The sequence below is a fragment of the Amphibalanus amphitrite genome, unplaced genomic scaffold, assembly GCF_019059575.1.
Source record: "Amphibalanus amphitrite isolate SeventyFive unplaced genomic scaffold, NRLGWU_Aamphi_draft 000540F_arrow, whole genome shotgun sequence".
NCBI lineage: Eukaryota > Metazoa > Arthropoda > Thecostraca > Balanomorpha > Balanidae > Amphibalanus > Amphibalanus amphitrite.
This window is the reverse complement of record NW_024882034.1, coordinates 312151-329739: the sequence shown is the minus strand read 5'-3', so window position 1 is coordinate 329739 and position 17589 is coordinate 312151. Positions and strand designations below refer to the sequence as shown.

Below are 17589 nucleotides of genomic sequence, written 5' to 3'. Positions count from 1 at the left end.
CCGGCCCGGCAGCGGCGCCCCAGACACCGGGATTGGCTGATCGGATATTCATAGAATTCACCACCGGGCCGCCATTCATGAAATTTTCTCCGCCGGCTCCGTTATAAGCAGCCGCTGTTGGTCGCTTAGACAGAGTGATCACCCGGAGCTGGGAAACAGCCCACGCCCACGTGCCCGGTCCGAGATGGGCACTGGGCAGACCATGGTGACCAGGGGCTCGTGGGGAACACCCTACAGCGGCTACATAGCACACACATCCTGATGGGATGGGTCACCTTGAGGCCCATAGACATAGTGTGGGTGGACAGACCGATTGGAAGGCGATCGAGCATCCCGCTCGGTCCCGTGCTACCCTCTCCTGGGATGGCGACACGCGGAGAAGGCGCGTCGAGCTACCCAAAATCACCCCAGAATTTACATCTACAGACCACCCATCTGGCCGCAGCGGAACTGTGCTTGATGGTGTCACGGTTTCTGAGCTCATATGACGGCTCGTCTGACTCTCCATCAATCAACTTTATCTGACAATTAAACCGAACGTAAAACGCTCGCGGTCATAACATAAGACAAGTTCATACCATGGCCGTGATTGCTCTCCGGGTTTAGCGCTGGACTAAGGTTACGACCGGAGCGCGAATCTCAACAGGAGCCCCTCGCACCGCGTTAGATGAGACAGAATATTAGATAGATTATTTGAATCTTTAGCGGAGCCGGCCGGCCTGCCAACAGGCCAGGGTTCACTGGCGGTTCCGTGGTTCTGAACTGGTTGGCTGACAGTTAAGGGAGCTATGGGTCGGGTGGCGGTTTTAAGCTGTACTCACCTTGTTGGACTTGCGGACCTGTCGGATATATCCCCAGATTGTCTCGGGCGCGATCCGACCCACCACCTCCACACGGTCCGGGATGTCGGTGGCCAGATGTGACGAGTTGCCAGACACCTGTCGGCAAGAGGGAAGGTCAGATGTCAGTAGGTCCTAGGCGTCAGTGTCCGTGTCGACAAGGGAGGTTAGACACATGAGGCCACATGACAGTAACATCTAAACCTCTGCAGAACCAGAGGGGAAACGCCCATTGGTCAGGTAGGAGGGTTCTGACCTTGAGGGCGCTAATTGATGCAAACACGATATGCTAGAATTCACAGTGACCCCGTCACCCCACACTTCTATCTCATGGCGCCGGGATCTACCATCACACGCTGTCGCCGGTCGCTAAGTGACCTGCCAACAGCCTGTGGGGCGTCCCCGTTCCGGTCATCGACATTCAGAGGCCTATGACCGCTGTCTGACCGCCTTTGATCGACTACAGTGACCCTAGCTGGTCACGGTCGCCGCCTATTACCCGCGCGTCGCCTGTTGGCTACTCCGACGAATTAGTTTTCGGCCTTCAGTGTGAACGAACAAGCAAATATTCCGAAAAAATGTAAAGATGATAAAGATATTATTTCGGTAAACAATATGAAATTACTTCGTTTAACAATGCAGACTAAGAAGCTCGACAAGATTACCTAACAGAAAAAATTGGCGTGAGAGGTTACGAACATGACAAAACCGTATGCATATCTTCAGTGTTCATCTGAGAACGTTGGCCATTTCAGGAAACAAATATAAATCGACATACAAAATAAGTGTGAACATGAAATTTCAGGGCAGTGAGTTCCCTTATTTTCCCTCTTTTTACGACAGACGGCTGCCAGTACACGCCGCGGGCAGGGCTCCGTGCGGAGTTGGCTCGTTTGACGGACCATTAGCAGGCGCTGCGGCGCCGCGGCTGGCCCGTATTACCCGAGTGACCCCACAGGCGTGTTTGCGTGGCGCGGCGCACTGCGGCGAGCAGCGGCGCAGTGTGGCGAACAGCGGCGCTGATGGGCGGCACGGCCCGTAACGAGACGGCGGTGCACCCGGCCGGCGCGGCCCCGACCGTGGAAGGGAACAGTTACTCAGTGAGCCCTCGGTGTAAAGCTACACAGAGCACATCCCTAAATGTTGACTCCTGTCTCCCGATCATGGAAAAAAACGTTCTATGGAAAGACTACTCACGATATGAACAGCAATGATAAACGACACTGACTGACAATGATGCATGATTGACTAGACTGACTATAAATGACCAAATAACATAATTATTAATATTAGTCTTTGCCAGTTGATCAGTACCATACCGCCCCCACTAGGTGTTTAGTCACAGAACGCTCATCTTGAGGTCGCCAGAGTTTCCAGTGGGCACCAACGTCGTCCCAAATGTGCTAAGTACTATACACTTATACAGGGTGAGGCAGCATAATCGACAATACTTAACGTGGATGCATGACTGCCTAGCAGCATCTGCGCCGCAACCCGAGGCGTCTAACCAAAATGTACCCATCACCGGAACATGATTTAAGAGTCCAACAAAAGAAATAAATCTCCCGCGGGTGAAACGTGACAGGCTGTTTAACACGGCGCGGTGACAAGTAGCCGCCATACATTAGAATAATTTCGGCAAATATGTCGCCAGAAAACCGCGCCATTTTCCACCAGCCCTAATGCCTGTCAGCATCCTTTGACGGGGATTTGCATATGAATCAGAATGGGTATTCATCCCGGAACCTTCCCGTGTCTCCGGGCCAGGAGCCAAAAATGGGGACGGTGGGCTCAGGACACTGACACACTCCCCATCACCCCTGCATCCGTCTCTGAGATCCGTCACAGGCAGAACCATTACACTATCCTCACATATTTGGACCCAACAATGAATGTCAACCTATAATGGGCACGCATGGCTTCACAGTCACGCGTTCCACACGCGACGTTTCCCAAACAAGAACAGGTGGCCGTGTGCGCCATCTCAGTACATCCTACCACGGTGCAGGGCAGCAGCTGCCGCCAGCTAGGTGCAGGGCCGAGCCGTGCGAACGACACACAGGCATGTATCACTGTATGTGCAAAGCCACGCCCTCATCCGGTGCACCACACCCAGCGTGCGCCACGCCCCCTCCCACCGGGCGACCGGCCGGCGGCGGTCACAGTCCCCCCAGGCCACAGGTCAAGGTCAGGGCCACACTGCGACACGCCCCTGGGAGCGGCGGACAGCGCAGGTGACCGGCGCACTGAAGACGCACCCGCCACGCGGCTGTAGATTCCCACGATCCACCGCGGCTCTGCGCCGGTGCGAGCTCAGGACACACCAGAGACGCTCGGATGCGACAGGCTGGTATCAGACACCGGCGCCCTCTCGAAAGTGACCCCCTACTGTCCATTAACCCTCGCCGGCACAGGCCATTTTGAGTCCTTCGACGGCACAAGGGGGGGGGGGGTTGGTACGACCCCCCCTCGCGTTTGGCCCCTGATTGAGCTAGAGCTTCGCGGAAAAACGAGCGTGTTGCCCGTCACGAGAGGACGCCGATGATACCCAATTTTAAGGTCCTAGGTCATCGGGTGACCTTCCAGGTCAGGTCAATGACCCGAAAACCGGGAAAATCGGGACCTGTTAGAAAGTCGTAAAGTGTGGCTGCTATGTGGTTTTCCGGGGTGCTGATTACGAATATCGTGTTAGTTTTGATCAGAGATGATGTCTTTAAGCATTTAGACCAGGTCAGGTCAGGTCAGGTCAGGTCAACCGGTAGGGGTTGTGACGGGTATTCGTAATACGTGTCAACCGCCTCGGATAGCTTCGTAACATGTTACGAAGGCACCAAAACTACTTCGTAAATGTTCAAATGGTTGCTAAATTCGAATTCAGCTCCAAAAACTAGCCTAGAAACATGTAAAACTCGAAAAAGTGAACCGAGGTCACCCGAGGTCACCAAAGGTCAATGACCTGACCTGACCTTCAGGTGACCTTGACACCCACCCTAATGCATGGGAGCAACATCAAATCACATGTTCGAACGTTTGAAACCACGAAAAGCTTGCAAACGCGCGGCTAATGCGAGCCGACATGCGCCGAACCGCGATTTCGGCCAAACATGGTCACAGAAAAGAGGTCACAGGTCAAAGGTCATTGGGGTCAGGGTCATGAAATTTTGAGGGTAGGTGTAAAATTGATCAATGCGAGGGTACTGAAAGTTTCGTCGCGATCGGCCGCTTTTTACGCGAGTTATTCGCGAAAAACCTTAGGGGGGGTTGCATCAACCCCCCCCCCCCCCTGTGCCGGCGAGGGTTAAATTTACTCAATACACATGCGTCACAGCTACTGACATTTCTGACAGCGATCCGCATCCATCGCCTTACCTCGAATGCCTGTGTGAAGAATTTGCAGATGTCGGGCATAGAGATGAAGCCGCGCCACACGGAGCGCGGTTTGGGCGGCGCCTTGGGTGGCGGCGGGGGCGACGGCTCGGCAGGCTCCGGTTCCTCAGCAGGAGCCCGCGGCGGCGTTCTGAGGGCACACAGACACAGGTCACGAGTCTTCATGGGGTTACATGCAGGGTTGCGGGATCAAAGGTCGAGTTATGACGTCACGTGGGAAGCATTGCGTCAAGGGTCCGGTGAACGCGTCAGGGGCCGGTGAAGTCTCACATAGTTTGCCTTCTGACCTTTGCTAATTAAAAAACAAACTTTAGGCTATGAATACGCTAATTGTGAAAGTCAGCTTGCGAAACAGTTGGTAACTATTCAGTCAAAACTTGTGGCGGAGAGCAGCGAGTTCGAAGAGGTGCAAAGTCCAAAATCACAGTTTCGGTAGGAGCACAAACCCCCAGGACGGAGGGCACCAAACGAGGTAAACTTATACCACGTTCAGTAGGCGAGAGCATTCGGTATCGTGCCCTAAAAAATAAAGGTGCTTCCCTAATGCCAGGCTTTGATTTGCTGGAAAATTTTGCATCTCTTTACGCACAGACCACGATCAAAGTAACATCAAAGCAAGTGGCCACACAGTCCTAACAAGGCAGATCAAACGGTTACAGCAAACAGCATAGCAAAACTCAGCTTTTGAATCAAATACACGAGTGTAGCCCAAGAGCCCTCCGCTAGCATAACTGAACAATGGCCTCCGCTGGAACTGTAAAACTTGAGGTGGAGACGCGAATGGATTTTATCACCAACCACGAATGGCGCTTATTCAGGCCCATACCAAGACATAAGAGCGGCAGACTGATCAACAATGCACCTCCTCGACTCGGTTAAAAGGTAAATGCGGACAATTCAACTCCTACCGCAATGGCTATTTACGTCAAAGGATTTCATGTTACCTCAGGATGAATTCGATTTCCACCTGAAGTACTGGGCGTACTCTAGCCTGGTAGTGACTGTGGAATGGATGAACCCTTACGACCAGTGACTTGGACGGTAGATGAGGGTGCTTAGCTCTCATCTGATAGTGTCAGTGGAGGGGGTCTCTCATTTGACAGTAGGCCAGGTGGATTCTCACCTCACAGTAGTGTCGATGGAGGACGACTTTCACCTTGCAGTGGCAATTAAAGGAGCGTTCTCAGCCTCACCTAATAGCGACGGTGGAGCGGGTGGACTCAGGGCGGAGGCGAGTTCCCAACTGGCTGTGACGATGGAATGAGGGTGACAGTCTACCTGTTGAGTTCTCACCTGATAGTGACGGTGGAAGAGGGCTCCTTGTCGCGGTCTGATCCAGCCCCGTCGTCCTCGGCCGCCGTCCGCACCGACTCCTCCTCCTTCGTCTCCCTGTCCTCCTCCTTCTCCTCGGCGGCGTCACTGGCGTGCCGCCCCCGTCGCTCCTGGTCGCGCGAGTCGTGACTCGAGTGGTGCTTCTTGTGTCGGCTCCGCTCCGAGTCCCGGCCGCTGTCCGTGTCCTCAGACGCCTTCCTGTCGCGGTCCGAGTGGTGTCGGCGCCGCTCCTTGTCACTGTCACTGCCCCGGGACTTGTCCTTGTCCCGCTCACCGCTCTTACCGCCCTCCTTGTCCTTATCGCGGTCCTTCCCTCTGCTCTTGTCCTTATCCCTGTCCTTGTCTCTATTCTTGTCTCTTTCTCTATCCTTATCCCTGTCTCTATCTCTGTCTTTGTCCCTGCCCCGATCACGACTCTTATCCTTGTCGTGGTGCCGTTTACTGCTGCTGCTGCTGCTCTCCTTGTGCTTGTCGCGGCTGCTGGAGCTGTGGTGGTGACGCGAGCTGCTGCTGCTGCTGCCGTGCCGTTTGCTGCTACTACTGCTACTGTGATGGTGACGACTCGAAGACCGCCTCTCGGAGCTGCCGCTCCGGTGGCGCCGGGACGATTTGGAGGAGGACTTCTTACTGGACGAGTGCTTACTGCTGCTGGAGGAGGTTCGCGAGTCGGACTTCTCCTGTGGATAAAAAAACACGCATGTCAGATGTGGAATGCTGGGTAGCGTTGACATAAGCTTGGAAGCACGCCGCGTACTATTTCGTTAGAAAATCATGCATGTAAATTGCCACGAAAGAGCACTCGCTAAATCATTAAATCCCCACATTAAAGCTATCACTATTGCTAACCAAAATTATGTTCCTGCCGATTATCACTAAAGACGTTCTCCAAATGCTCATTTCATCACGATTTTTTTTTTTTTTTTGCGCACCAAGTGCCTTCACCACACCGTCCACCCCTCCCTCGACTGGTCTCCCTATATCGCTCCACCACTAGTCAGTCTGTCCCCATACTCTCCCCATCCCACCCACGGCGCTCACCAGTTTCGGCCGTCCGGCGTCCAGCGGCTCCCGTCCGGTGCAGATCCTACAGCCGGGGTCGTACACGTGCAGCGCGTGGTCGTGTCGCTCCGTGGTGTCGTTTAGCGCCGCGTCCTCCACCAGCGGCTCCTGGTCGACGGGCGGCGGCAGCAGCTCCTCGGCGGACGCAGACACCGTCGGCTTGTTCTTGTCCTCTGTCGGAGGAGGAGGGGGCGGAGACGGGGAGAGTCAAAGACGGGCGAGATGCGGTGACTCGGCTGAGTGACAGAACGGGGTGGAAGTAACAGCTAACAGCAGTTTACAGAACAGTCCGATCTGCCTAATCGACGAGACATCATCCACCATTACCGGATAGCCACAGAGATAGAGGTGATGCTAAGGTTCACTCACGTTGAACATACATTTTCATTGTATGTTCACTGTTCAGCTAAGAATGATGGCAGACTTTTGCCAACACATTCTGTCCCCCTTCGTTAAAATCATCCGTTTAGATAAGATTAGTCCTATCAGTGATCGATTTTGTCGGTGTCATTCGGCACTTATGAGAGACAGAGGGATATATTATTCATAACGAGTCTCTACGCATGTTTAATGATCATGACACTAGAATGAATCTCAAAGGACGTCTATCAATGGATCTGAAACATTGAGCTAGCAGGCGGTACGACATTATTAATGATGCCCACATGATGAGTTCCCTGGTGAAGTTAATCCATGAACTTTAATCATCAGTTGACGGCACTAAAATGGAACATCGGAATTCGGAGCCAGTCATGTCAAAGAATGGCTTTAACACCCGCCGATCAGAATAAGGCGTTCAATACATCATCATATATTCACACTACAGTGAGAAACTGCGTTGCTCACCAACAACAGAAACTACATTGCTACATCTCTGTAACTCTCTCCCAATCAGGCCAACAAATATCGGTACGAATGCGGCCGGGCCCAGCGATGCGGCATAATTCGGGTGCTGAAACCGACAGCCGCCCGGGCCCGTCAGCGCCCGCTACAGCCCCCCCCCCCACACACACACACCGCCGCTGATCCCACCGCCGCAAAGTTAGCCTCGTTCGCTGCGGCGGCGACCGAGGCGGGGGCAAGACGCATCTGCCGCCTGCCGCAATCAGTCACTATAGCGCAGCAATCACACACTCCCCCAAGCACTATGGCTGCAGGGCGGCAGGCGGGAAACATACTCACCCATCAGATGAAGATCGTCATCCTCCTCAATGATCTGCTCGCCCTTGTGCGTCTTGATGAGGAACTTGTTGCCCAGGGCCAGCATGTCCAGCTCGTGCTTCTCAATGGCTTCAAGTTCCTGTTGACGAGGATATGACGTTAAGGCTGGTGTATCAACTGTACAATCTAAATAAGGATGACAGAATCCAGCAACAGCATGCTCTTTGGACTTTATTGCCCAAGTGAATACATTAACCTCAGCCGATGACACCGAACATTTTCTGTAAAATTTCTAAAGAGCATGGAGCGAATTATGAGCCTGAGCGAGCAGGTACCTAGAGAGGCTCCTGTCACCGGTCGAGCTTCGCAGTTCGCAGCTCTTAGAACATGGTAATTAGATCAGTTTACATGTGCATATTTATGGCACCAACGGTGGCCACTAGCCCGTATAGAGAAGCTGATTACTTCGTAAGCGCTTACCGACCCAAATTAAGTCCCCCGTTCAAGCACTTTGGCTGAAGTTTGGCTTAACTATAATGAACTCCGGTTTGGTCGTGGCCGGGAGTCCGTGAAGCCTGAACGAGTACGCGGCAATCGCGACAATCTGCTAGCGAGTTCGCGGCTCTATTGGACGGCAGTAAATGTATGGCCCGAATCCCACCGATAATGGCCAGCTCTAATGAGAAGTTGTAGCGGAGTGGCACCCACTGCGGGTGGATGTCAAACGATCTGACCACCGACAGGAGAGAATGATTGGTACATCGCCCAAACGTCCCGTCCTCACTGCTAGTCATCGAGCAGCTCAGTAGGGTAAAGAAGAGAGGAACGGAGGGGAGAGGAAGGCAGAAGATGGCGAGAGAGAGAGAGAGAGAGAGAGAGAGAGAGAGAGAGAGAGAGAGAGAGAGAGAGAGAGAGAGAGAGAGAGAGAGAGAGAGAGAGAGAGAGAGAGAGAGACCAACCACCAAGCACCTCTGACGCCGAACCAGACGCCTGCCACCGATACATTCTAAGAACTCTCTCCGCACAGACAGTGGCAGGTCGCAGTGAAGAGCCGGACAGTATGCTCTGCCTCTCCGCCCGGCGCCGACTAGACTCTCACCTTCTTCTCTTCCCGCTCTCTCCATTCGGCCAGTTCTTTACTGGCCAGCTCGTCAGCAGACATGGTGACCAGGCGGGCCGGGTCGATCTCACGTAACAACACCTGAGGACGTACACGGCAGCGGGGGTTAGTTAGAGGGTCAGTGCGTCTAGGGAGCGGGAGGGGGACTGGGGAACTTTCCTTACGCTTGATGTATAATCAAGGTAGAACCAACCTGCAAATTAAACAGTGCTCTTAATGAGGAACAAATGTGACGGAACTAACTACTGAGTTCAAAGGAATCAGGGGTCAGGTTGCGTTTCTGTTTAGTATTACAACGAAAAAGGCAAACTGGAGGCCGGAGGGCCAATTTTCAGTCAGATGCGACAGATTCTCAATTGCAAAGAGATCTCCCCATAAATATGACGTTCAACGTATGACTTATCAGCAATAGCCAGGCCCTCATGCGGCCAAATGTACATTTTTTTAAGAAATCGCGAGAAAACATGCAGATCGATTCAGGGATGGTGAAAACGTTGGAAAACACAAAGCAAAAAAAAAAAAAACACTGACGGATGGTTTACTAGTTACAACCGTCCCCCATCCACTTAATTATTCTGATCTTCTTGGGCGCATAAGAACTCAGTGGATCCGTTTTGATCATCAGGCTGATATTCAAGCATGCGCCAATTATACCTCACTTAACAAATCACTTCCCATTATGATGAATTTCCCTGAACCTCCTTCAGGACTCGAACAAGAAATTCTTCTGTAGCGGGCACATCAAAGAAGTCGTTATTCAGCATCAAACAGCCTTATTAAAGCCGGCACAGACGGAAAACCGTAGCCCACAGCAAAAGTTCCCAGGCAAAAAATGATTGGTAAAGCTGAACGTACGAGACTTAAATTATCTAAATTACATTATGACACTTGATTATACGGTAAATATGGCCATAATATATGAATGCATTGCACGATAGCATCCGTAATGAACAATGAAAATGCAGAGATGAGAGAAAAGGTTTTACTTTCCTGTGCAAAAAGAGACAGATATAACTATTTAATATGTTCAGCTCTAATCACAATATACGTCACAACCTCAAAACCTGCCATAGTTGTCATTCATTGTTGTCAAAGTGGCGGCAAGTTCATATATCAATATTTTAGTACCTTAGCAACAAATGGTAGAAGATCGAACTGTTAAGCTTGTGAGCTATTCTTTACTTCAGTCTCTTCTGCATGCCGTGCCGATAGCCCCTCAGTTTAGTTGACGAGGCGAATAAACTCCGCAACATATGGTAAGACAGACGGCCGGGCTCCCAACCGACCATTGAAAGGCTATGTTACTGCTCGAACGCTCCATAGCAACCCTCCAATAAACCGGTGCCATTTCATTTTTATGTGAAAATACGAACGGGATTGGGGTGATCAGCAACTTCTGTAGCCTTATAAATCGTATGATATAGCAACGGACGACCAGGCGGGACGACAGGGGACGCATTACCAGATGACGTCCAGTTCAGCCCGAGGCACGCGGTACATTACCTTTCTGAACAGTCCTCTGTTCTTCTCGTCTTTGAGATTAAACATCAGACTCCTGTACTTGGCTTTGTACTTGAAGTTAACATCTTTGTGCATCGCAAACAGCTTGTCTTCTATCTCGGTAACCAGCTTCTGGATCTCATCCTTTTCTTTGGCGACATTTTTGTCGTCTTTACATCTGTAAAATAAATGAGAGCCTTCTTCAAACACCATGCGTCATTTCATATTCCTATTTAGTAAATCCAATTACAACACAATACATCACAGCGCAGTAAGTGCTAGAATTGGCTCGCATAAATGAGCACTGAACAAGTTTTATCTTCGGAAGGCGAACTGAGTTATTGCATAATTGAGTAGAAAGGTGAAAATTCGTGTCGTCCGCCAGCCCTTGTATGACAGGACACAGAACAAATCATGTAAAATTGTACGAAGTCCGCTGGGATCTTTGAATATGGTCCACCCAGATAATTCCATAGTCACACCTTATTAACTCTGACGTGGATATCTTGGTTCAGCACTTAATAACGTCAAACTGTCTTAGCTGCTAGCAGGACGAACGAATAGACGATACCGTAGAATACAACGGACACATGAATGCCTACATTTCTATCGAGGGTCCATGAAACATTGGCAGTACCTACTTCAAACACTCTAACACTGGCAGGTGGCAGTGAGCGTGCGATACAGCCTATCCCAACCGGCGGTATATACCACCACCAGAAGGTAAGTTCACAGACTACTCTGTGCGATCACCCTGCTGTACGCACCCGCCTTCTGAGCCTACCATCCACCCACCTGCGATGCAGCACATCACACAGCGTCTTCTTCACGTTCTCCCGCAGCTTGTCAACATCCACAATACGTTTCTCCGGCTGCGGCTCGTCCTCATCACGGGTGTGTTTCCGCCGTTTCTTGGGCACCTGCTCTCCGCCACCGGAGGAGCGGCGCCGGTGTGCCGGTGAGCCGCCCCCGCCTGCCGAGTGTCGCCGCTCGCCGGACGGGTCGCTCGACACGGACTTGTGCCGCGCCGGGGACCCCGAGCTCTCTTTGTGGGCCGCAACGGAGGCGGCAGACGGCCGGATGATGTGCACCGAGGGCTTGTGTGGCGTCTGCTGCGCTGAGGCGGCACCCACCGTCTTCACGTTCGCCTTACTGTGGGCACGGGAGGGTCGGGTTAGATGCCCATCATCCGGGGATTGTGCAGGGCGTGCAGAGTTCCGACCTATAACAGACAATGATGTATACTCGTACTGAACACACACACACTGGAACACCACTCGCTTGGCGGAGAGATCCAGTCAACTGGACGGCTCCTGCCAGTATACAGCGATCATCTTTATTTCAGCATGCGAGCGTACTCGCTGATTCTTGCTACTGACGGTTCACTTACCCATAGAACTTGGTCGTCGGAAGCATGCCCGGCTTGAGAACCTCGAAGCTCGGGTGCATTTTCAGCCACGATTTCAGGTTTCCCACGGTGGGCGCCTTCAAACCTGTGAATGGTGTATAGGGGACCTCAGGGCAGCACTCATCACCATAAGACATTGCCACCAACCATCTATTATCATCAAGCTGACTGAGATAGCGCCCTTGCGGGTGCTGTGTGATTTGCAATGCTCCGTTGCGATCCGAATACACCCTGCAACTATCCCAAACGTGTATTTTATGTAGTTGTTTGTCATAAGCAGCAATGAGGAAAGGACACACTAGATGGTCAATAAGAGAGTAGTGAAGCTGATCGCGAGAAAAAGAAACACACACACAAGAACAAACAATTAGAGAGGATCGATCTTCGCCTGATTTCGGTCTGAACAGTGGCGCATATCCATAAGCTAATAGCACCGCCCGCATAGAAACCTCTTCATGAACTGACCAGTTGCCCTGCCCTGGCTTGTTCCAGCCCTACAGTCACCATCCCAACAAACCCCAGGCTACCTGTGGCGACAGGTGGAAGGTCATGCTAAGAGGGTCATCCCCGCCAAAGGTACCCCTCACGGTCCCGGTAGCGGCCGCTCACCTGTCAGCAGTTTGCCCGACTGGCGTTCGAACACAATGACGCGCGCCTCTGGCGACAGGCCGATCTTGCTGACCACGCGCGGCGTCACCCCTGACGCTGATGGCGCGGTGGCGGTAACAGCAGCGGGGGAAGACACCGTGGAAGCCGTGGAGGCTGTGGAAGCCGCCGGGGCCGGGTCGGCAGTGGTGGCGCTGGTAGTGGTGGCTGTGGCGGCAGTTTCAGCAGAGACGGTGGCGGTGGCGGTGGAGCCAGTGGCGGTGGTGGTGACAGCGGCACCAGCGGCCGTCGGACTGGTGATGGTAGTGGTGACAATGGTGCGCACTTGTGGTACGCTGTGAGGCACCGCCACTCGTTTAGAACTGCCGGCGTCCAGCTGACTCTGGAAGTCCTGTAGATGGATACAGATACATCAAGGTTATATATCCATTAATTTTATCCATAACATAAAAAGCAACAACATAACAGGAAGGTATATCAGCGCGGCAAGCAAGGCCAGTTGTATCTATACTTCAGTTCAATGTTCGGTGTTTTCATTTCAGGATACCTAAACTGTATATCAGACACGACTATACAGTGAATGATGACCAAACTAGCACAAAAACACATGTGACGGACTGAACCGACACTCCCCAAAACCAGCTAATACACATACCTTGATCACCTTGATGGGCCGGACGGGCCGCACGGGACTCTGTTGCACGGACTGGGAGAGGCTCCTCTGGACGGGCGGCGGGCTGGCCAGCGGCGCCGGCGGCCGGGGGGCGACCGGCGCCGGCGGCGGCCGCTGCTGCTGCGCCTTCAGCTTGGAGAGCGAGTCGCGGGCGTGCTGCTGGATGCACTGGTCGCTGCAGTAGACGGACGACGGCCGCGGCGGCCGGCGACAGCTCGCTACGATACACTTGGCCGGCGGCGGCTGGGGACGCACCGCTGGAGGCTGGTGACGCGCCGCGGGGGGCTGGGGACGCACCGTTTTCCGCGGCGAGTGTGCCGCCTGTGCCTTGGCGCGAGCCGCCTGCCGGGCGAGCGTCGCTGCCTCGCGCTCGGCAGCCTCGCGCTGCTTCTGTTTCCGTTTGCAGAGCGGACAGACCCAGTCGCGTCCCTCCTCCTCCATCTGGGCGCCTGGAGGCCAGAGGCGCCGAGAGGCGGGTAACAGTTAAAATGCGGTCAGTACCACACGGCAGTTAGCCATGGAACGGTGCCCCAGAGGGCGCTGGCAGTTGCAACAATCTATACGCTGTGGAATCGCCCCGTGCCTTTACATTCGGGATGCTTCTTATGAGACTAGCTCCAACCTTTTTAATGTGATCGCTCATCCATTCAATATAGCCGAGAGCCACGAATATAATCAATAATCATACTGCGAGAAGATTAAACGTTTTAATCATAAATCGAACCGCTGCAATGACCTATGACTTAAGATGCGCGGATAGTTATCACGGCTGTCGTTGGGACTGGCGGCACCACCGTCTCCCCAGAGAAGGTAACACTCACCCATGGCCCGCGTGACACCGACGCAGTTGCCGTGGAACCAGTCTTCACATTTGTCGCAGCAGATCATAAACCTGACCACAACAAAACTGGGTTAGGCAAGGACGACCAGGCAAACATAATCGATGAGTTCAAGACCAATGGGACATGACTGGCTGCCCTGTCTGAAAAAGTACGGGACGGATGCGACGAAACTGGGATTTATTTGACATGGGATTTATTTACACAGCAATACATACTAGATACCTACAGGCTACAACCATAAAAATAAGAAACAACATACAGCATTAATTAATTGTGCTTTACTGGCGAATCAACGCGGTTCTTTGCACCATAGGCCGGTTCACGGCGGTGGACCCGTCAGCACCCACCTGTTATTGTGCGGCTGTCGGCAGATACACCAGAGCTTGTCGGGGTCATCCTCCGACTGCCAGCCGTCGCTGTCCTCCTCCTCCTCCCCTCCCAGGTCGTCCTCGTCTTCCTCTTCCTCTCCGTCATCAGGAACCGTGTCCACCACCACATCGTCCTCGTCCAGGCCCTGACGGAGAGACAGACGGCTCATACACACATCGTCCTCGTCCAGGCCCTGACGGAGAGACAGACGGCTCATACACACATCGTCCTCGTCCAGGCCCTGACGGAGAGACAGACGGCTCATACAGCAGCTCGGAACAGAACACCGAATACGTCGAGCCCCAACTCGTATTCCTGTCTGAGTGTTCATGTGTGCAAAGTATTTGAAACAAAGCGTTCCCCACACCAGTTCACACAACTCGGCAAAGGGCATGGAACACGCCGAATGGCGACCAGTATCATTGTCTCAATCTCACTGCGTCTGTGTCTGAGTTTGTGTGTAAATAGGAGCAGCATTTGAATGCACACCATTCCCAATTTGAACAGATTTTGGATACACATTATCCCAACGTAACTTTTGAATACCCAATACTCTCAACGTGAGCGACATTTGAATACACACCATTCCCACAAGCAGCTTATGCTCGTCATGCAGGGACCGTAGGGTGCGTGTGGAGTCAAGACACTCACCTTGACCATGAGTTTGACGCCTCCCTTGCGCTTCCCCGGAGAGGCGGCGGCAGAGGACGAGGCCACGGGTGACACCATCAGCGGGTCCTGCAGCTTCAGCGGCACCCGGCGGTCGCGGCGCGGCCGGCCAGCGCCAGAGTCGGACGCAGAGCCTGAGGGCGGTAGAATATGTCAATGATAGGCGATTGCAGAGGGAGAGAGGGCACTGTACGGGGGTCCATCAGTGAACTGAGACGGATAGAGGTCACTAACAAAGCTTCACGAGTGTACTGGGACTGATACAAGTTACTGCCAGAAATCAGTTGATTATTGACAAGTCATTGTCAGGGGGACATTGGCCCAACGTAAGGAAAAAGGAGAAATGAAAAGTTGCTGATCATTCACAGTCCCCTGAGCAGCTGGTAAGCCGTGTGTACCTGTCTGCGGAGACTGGTCGGTGGTCCGGTGTGCCGCCAGCGAGGCCAGGGTCTCCTCATCACTGTCATCTCCCTCGGTGGTCGGGTCCGGCACGAAGCTGCGCATCGAGTGGCCGCCGCCGCGCCGCGCCTGCGCCACCTCGACCGCCGGAGGAGCGGAGGGAGAGGCCACGCGGGGGCTGGTGGCCGCACTGCCGCGGCCCCTGCCCCGGCCACGACCGCGGCCGCGGCCTCTGCCCCGACCTGTGAACAGAGGCCAGACATGTATCACAGAGACTAGTCACAGGGAAGGTAAAGTGAGATGGTAACGACGCAGAGTCAGAGTCAGCAAGACATTCAGAGTCATGACACACCGGGCTAGCAACCATCAGTGGATGCGCTGGCGCCACTGGCACAAACGATATCCTCACTGCCGATAGCAGCCCAGCTCAGCTAGAACAGTTGAGAAAACAGTCTTAACCAGCGCATGTAACTCACAAGCCGCAATGAGCCACACACCATCACTCAATCGCCCCCACATTGACCACGGCATACGACCGGTGTGAAACTCACTAACCTCTGGTGGCCGGCGGCGGCTGGCCGGCCTTCTCACTACTGCTATCCTCCGACTGTTCGGCAGAGCTCTGTGCGGCCTGCTGCCGCTCACGGTTCAGATTCTCGGAGCGGATTAGCTCAGCCTGTTCGCGTAGCGTCTGGTCGGCGTGCCGCTGAGAGCGGCGAGTGCCCTGGGGATAGGTGGGCGAGTCAGTCGAATCCCGGCAAGCATACCCGAACACAAACGCACATGCTGGATTCGATTACCATGTCCTGATAATTATAATTAATGAAGCAAAAAATGTCATGTAGTGTCCATATTATCGTCGTTATATCGTCATGCTAATTTCTCACAGATAAGTTGTCACAAATAATAACTACTATTTTCCCAATAGCCAACAATTCGACTAAATGTGTTTCGACGGCATGTTCAGCCAAACTTCAAATAGTCTCGGACCGGACCCGCTCGTCATCACCATCCCGCTGTTCGTGTGCAGTACCTATTATGTCACGTGTACTCACCAGGGCTCGTTTTCTGACGCGTCCCGCTCCTCTGCCCCGGCCCCGTCCGGGCCGCGCCCGGTCTCCGCCTGTGGGTCAGACAGCACACCGTCAGTCAGGGGGCATTACAAAGGCGGCACAGCATGTGTATTGCGTATTATGGCGACAAAATATATCGCCAATCGCAACCATTCAGAGCTAAAGATGTAAGAGGAAAATAATGGAATAGTAGCTCAGAGTGCACAACGACCGATACAACTGGCCCACTAGCCCTGTTGACGGATACGACTGTACCAAGAAACTGATGATTGAGGCACAAATCAGCAATGGACGGATACATATCAGCTACAGCTATGGCTACGGGACTTATCCATACAATATAATTCATTTGTGGCGTCAATCAGCGATAGTTCACTGTCCTATCGCCGGCGACTCGTGTGGACCCCGAACAGCGCACTAAATTCATCGACGACGCATGACGTCAGTCCCTGCCGTTCGAACCATGCACCACTGAATGGAACTTACACTACCCTATTACTTCCTGTGGTGTTTTGACCGCACTGCCAGTCTGTGTCAGCCTAATGTGATAGCCATCGACTGGCATTATCGTAAGCCGAACAACAGACCTGCAATCGACTGCGGGGACCCTGTGAGACGGGTCTTTCACTCCAGAAGTCATACAGCGCTCACTCAGAGTGATTGGTGGTCGCGCATTAAAACGGTCAACAATTGTATGTGATAGCATTTTCGGTGCTGCTGAACTAGAAACCAATGGCCCACTGCGAACGGGCCATACCCGGAGTGATTTGCTAATTGGACCGTTGTGACGCAAGACGACACAGGGCAGTGTGCCGCCACATGGAGTTTTCATTGTTAGTTTTCGATACGGTACAGCAGTACCGAAGTGGCAGAACAGCATAACAATGTGCGCACTTGTGCAATATTTATTGTATATGGTGTAGAGCAGCATGACACAGACCGGTACAGTGGCCGTTTGAAACCCCGTACCACCGTTCCCTCTTTTCCATCCTCGGGAGAAACAAATTGTTTTCCTTCACACCTGAAGTAGGTACCTGCTCCGGGCTGGATGGGCAACTTTATCCCATGCGGGAATCCTCAATTAGAGCGCTGCCCGTAGCCGGGTGCGGTGAGTGCTTGGGGAAGGGGGGGGGGGCTGGTCGGCCTGTCCTC

General features: G+C 53.1%; 1 protein-coding gene across 1 annotated transcript in view; it reads right to left on the bottom strand.

The window, feature by feature from the left end:
* Positions 1-17589, bottom strand: part of LOC122393540 (death-inducer obliterator 1-like) — a 42020-nt gene that overhangs the window by 13884 nt on the left and 10547 nt on the right. The window contains exons 4-20 of the mRNA XM_043389706.1: positions 16420-16487; positions 15920-16088; positions 15364-15606; positions 14948-15099; positions 14275-14441; positions 13907-13977; positions 13068-13534; positions 12416-12803; positions 11789-11891; positions 11194-11550; positions 10402-10576; positions 8878-8979; positions 7800-7917; positions 6597-6790; positions 5520-6235; positions 4209-4356; positions 822-938 (exon numbers count right to left, since the gene is read on the bottom strand). Of these exons, the coding sequence (XP_043245641.1) occupies positions 822-938; positions 4209-4356; positions 5520-6235; positions 6597-6790; positions 7800-7917; positions 8878-8979; positions 10402-10576; positions 11194-11550; positions 11789-11891; positions 12416-12803; positions 13068-13534; positions 13907-13977; positions 14275-14441; positions 14948-15099; positions 15364-15606; positions 15920-16088; positions 16420-16487 (3755 nt within the window). The remainder of the gene's footprint in view (positions 1-821; positions 939-4208; positions 4357-5519; positions 6236-6596; positions 6791-7799; positions 7918-8877; positions 8980-10401; positions 10577-11193; positions 11551-11788; positions 11892-12415; positions 12804-13067; positions 13535-13906; positions 13978-14274; positions 14442-14947; positions 15100-15363; positions 15607-15919; positions 16089-16419; positions 16488-17589) is intronic.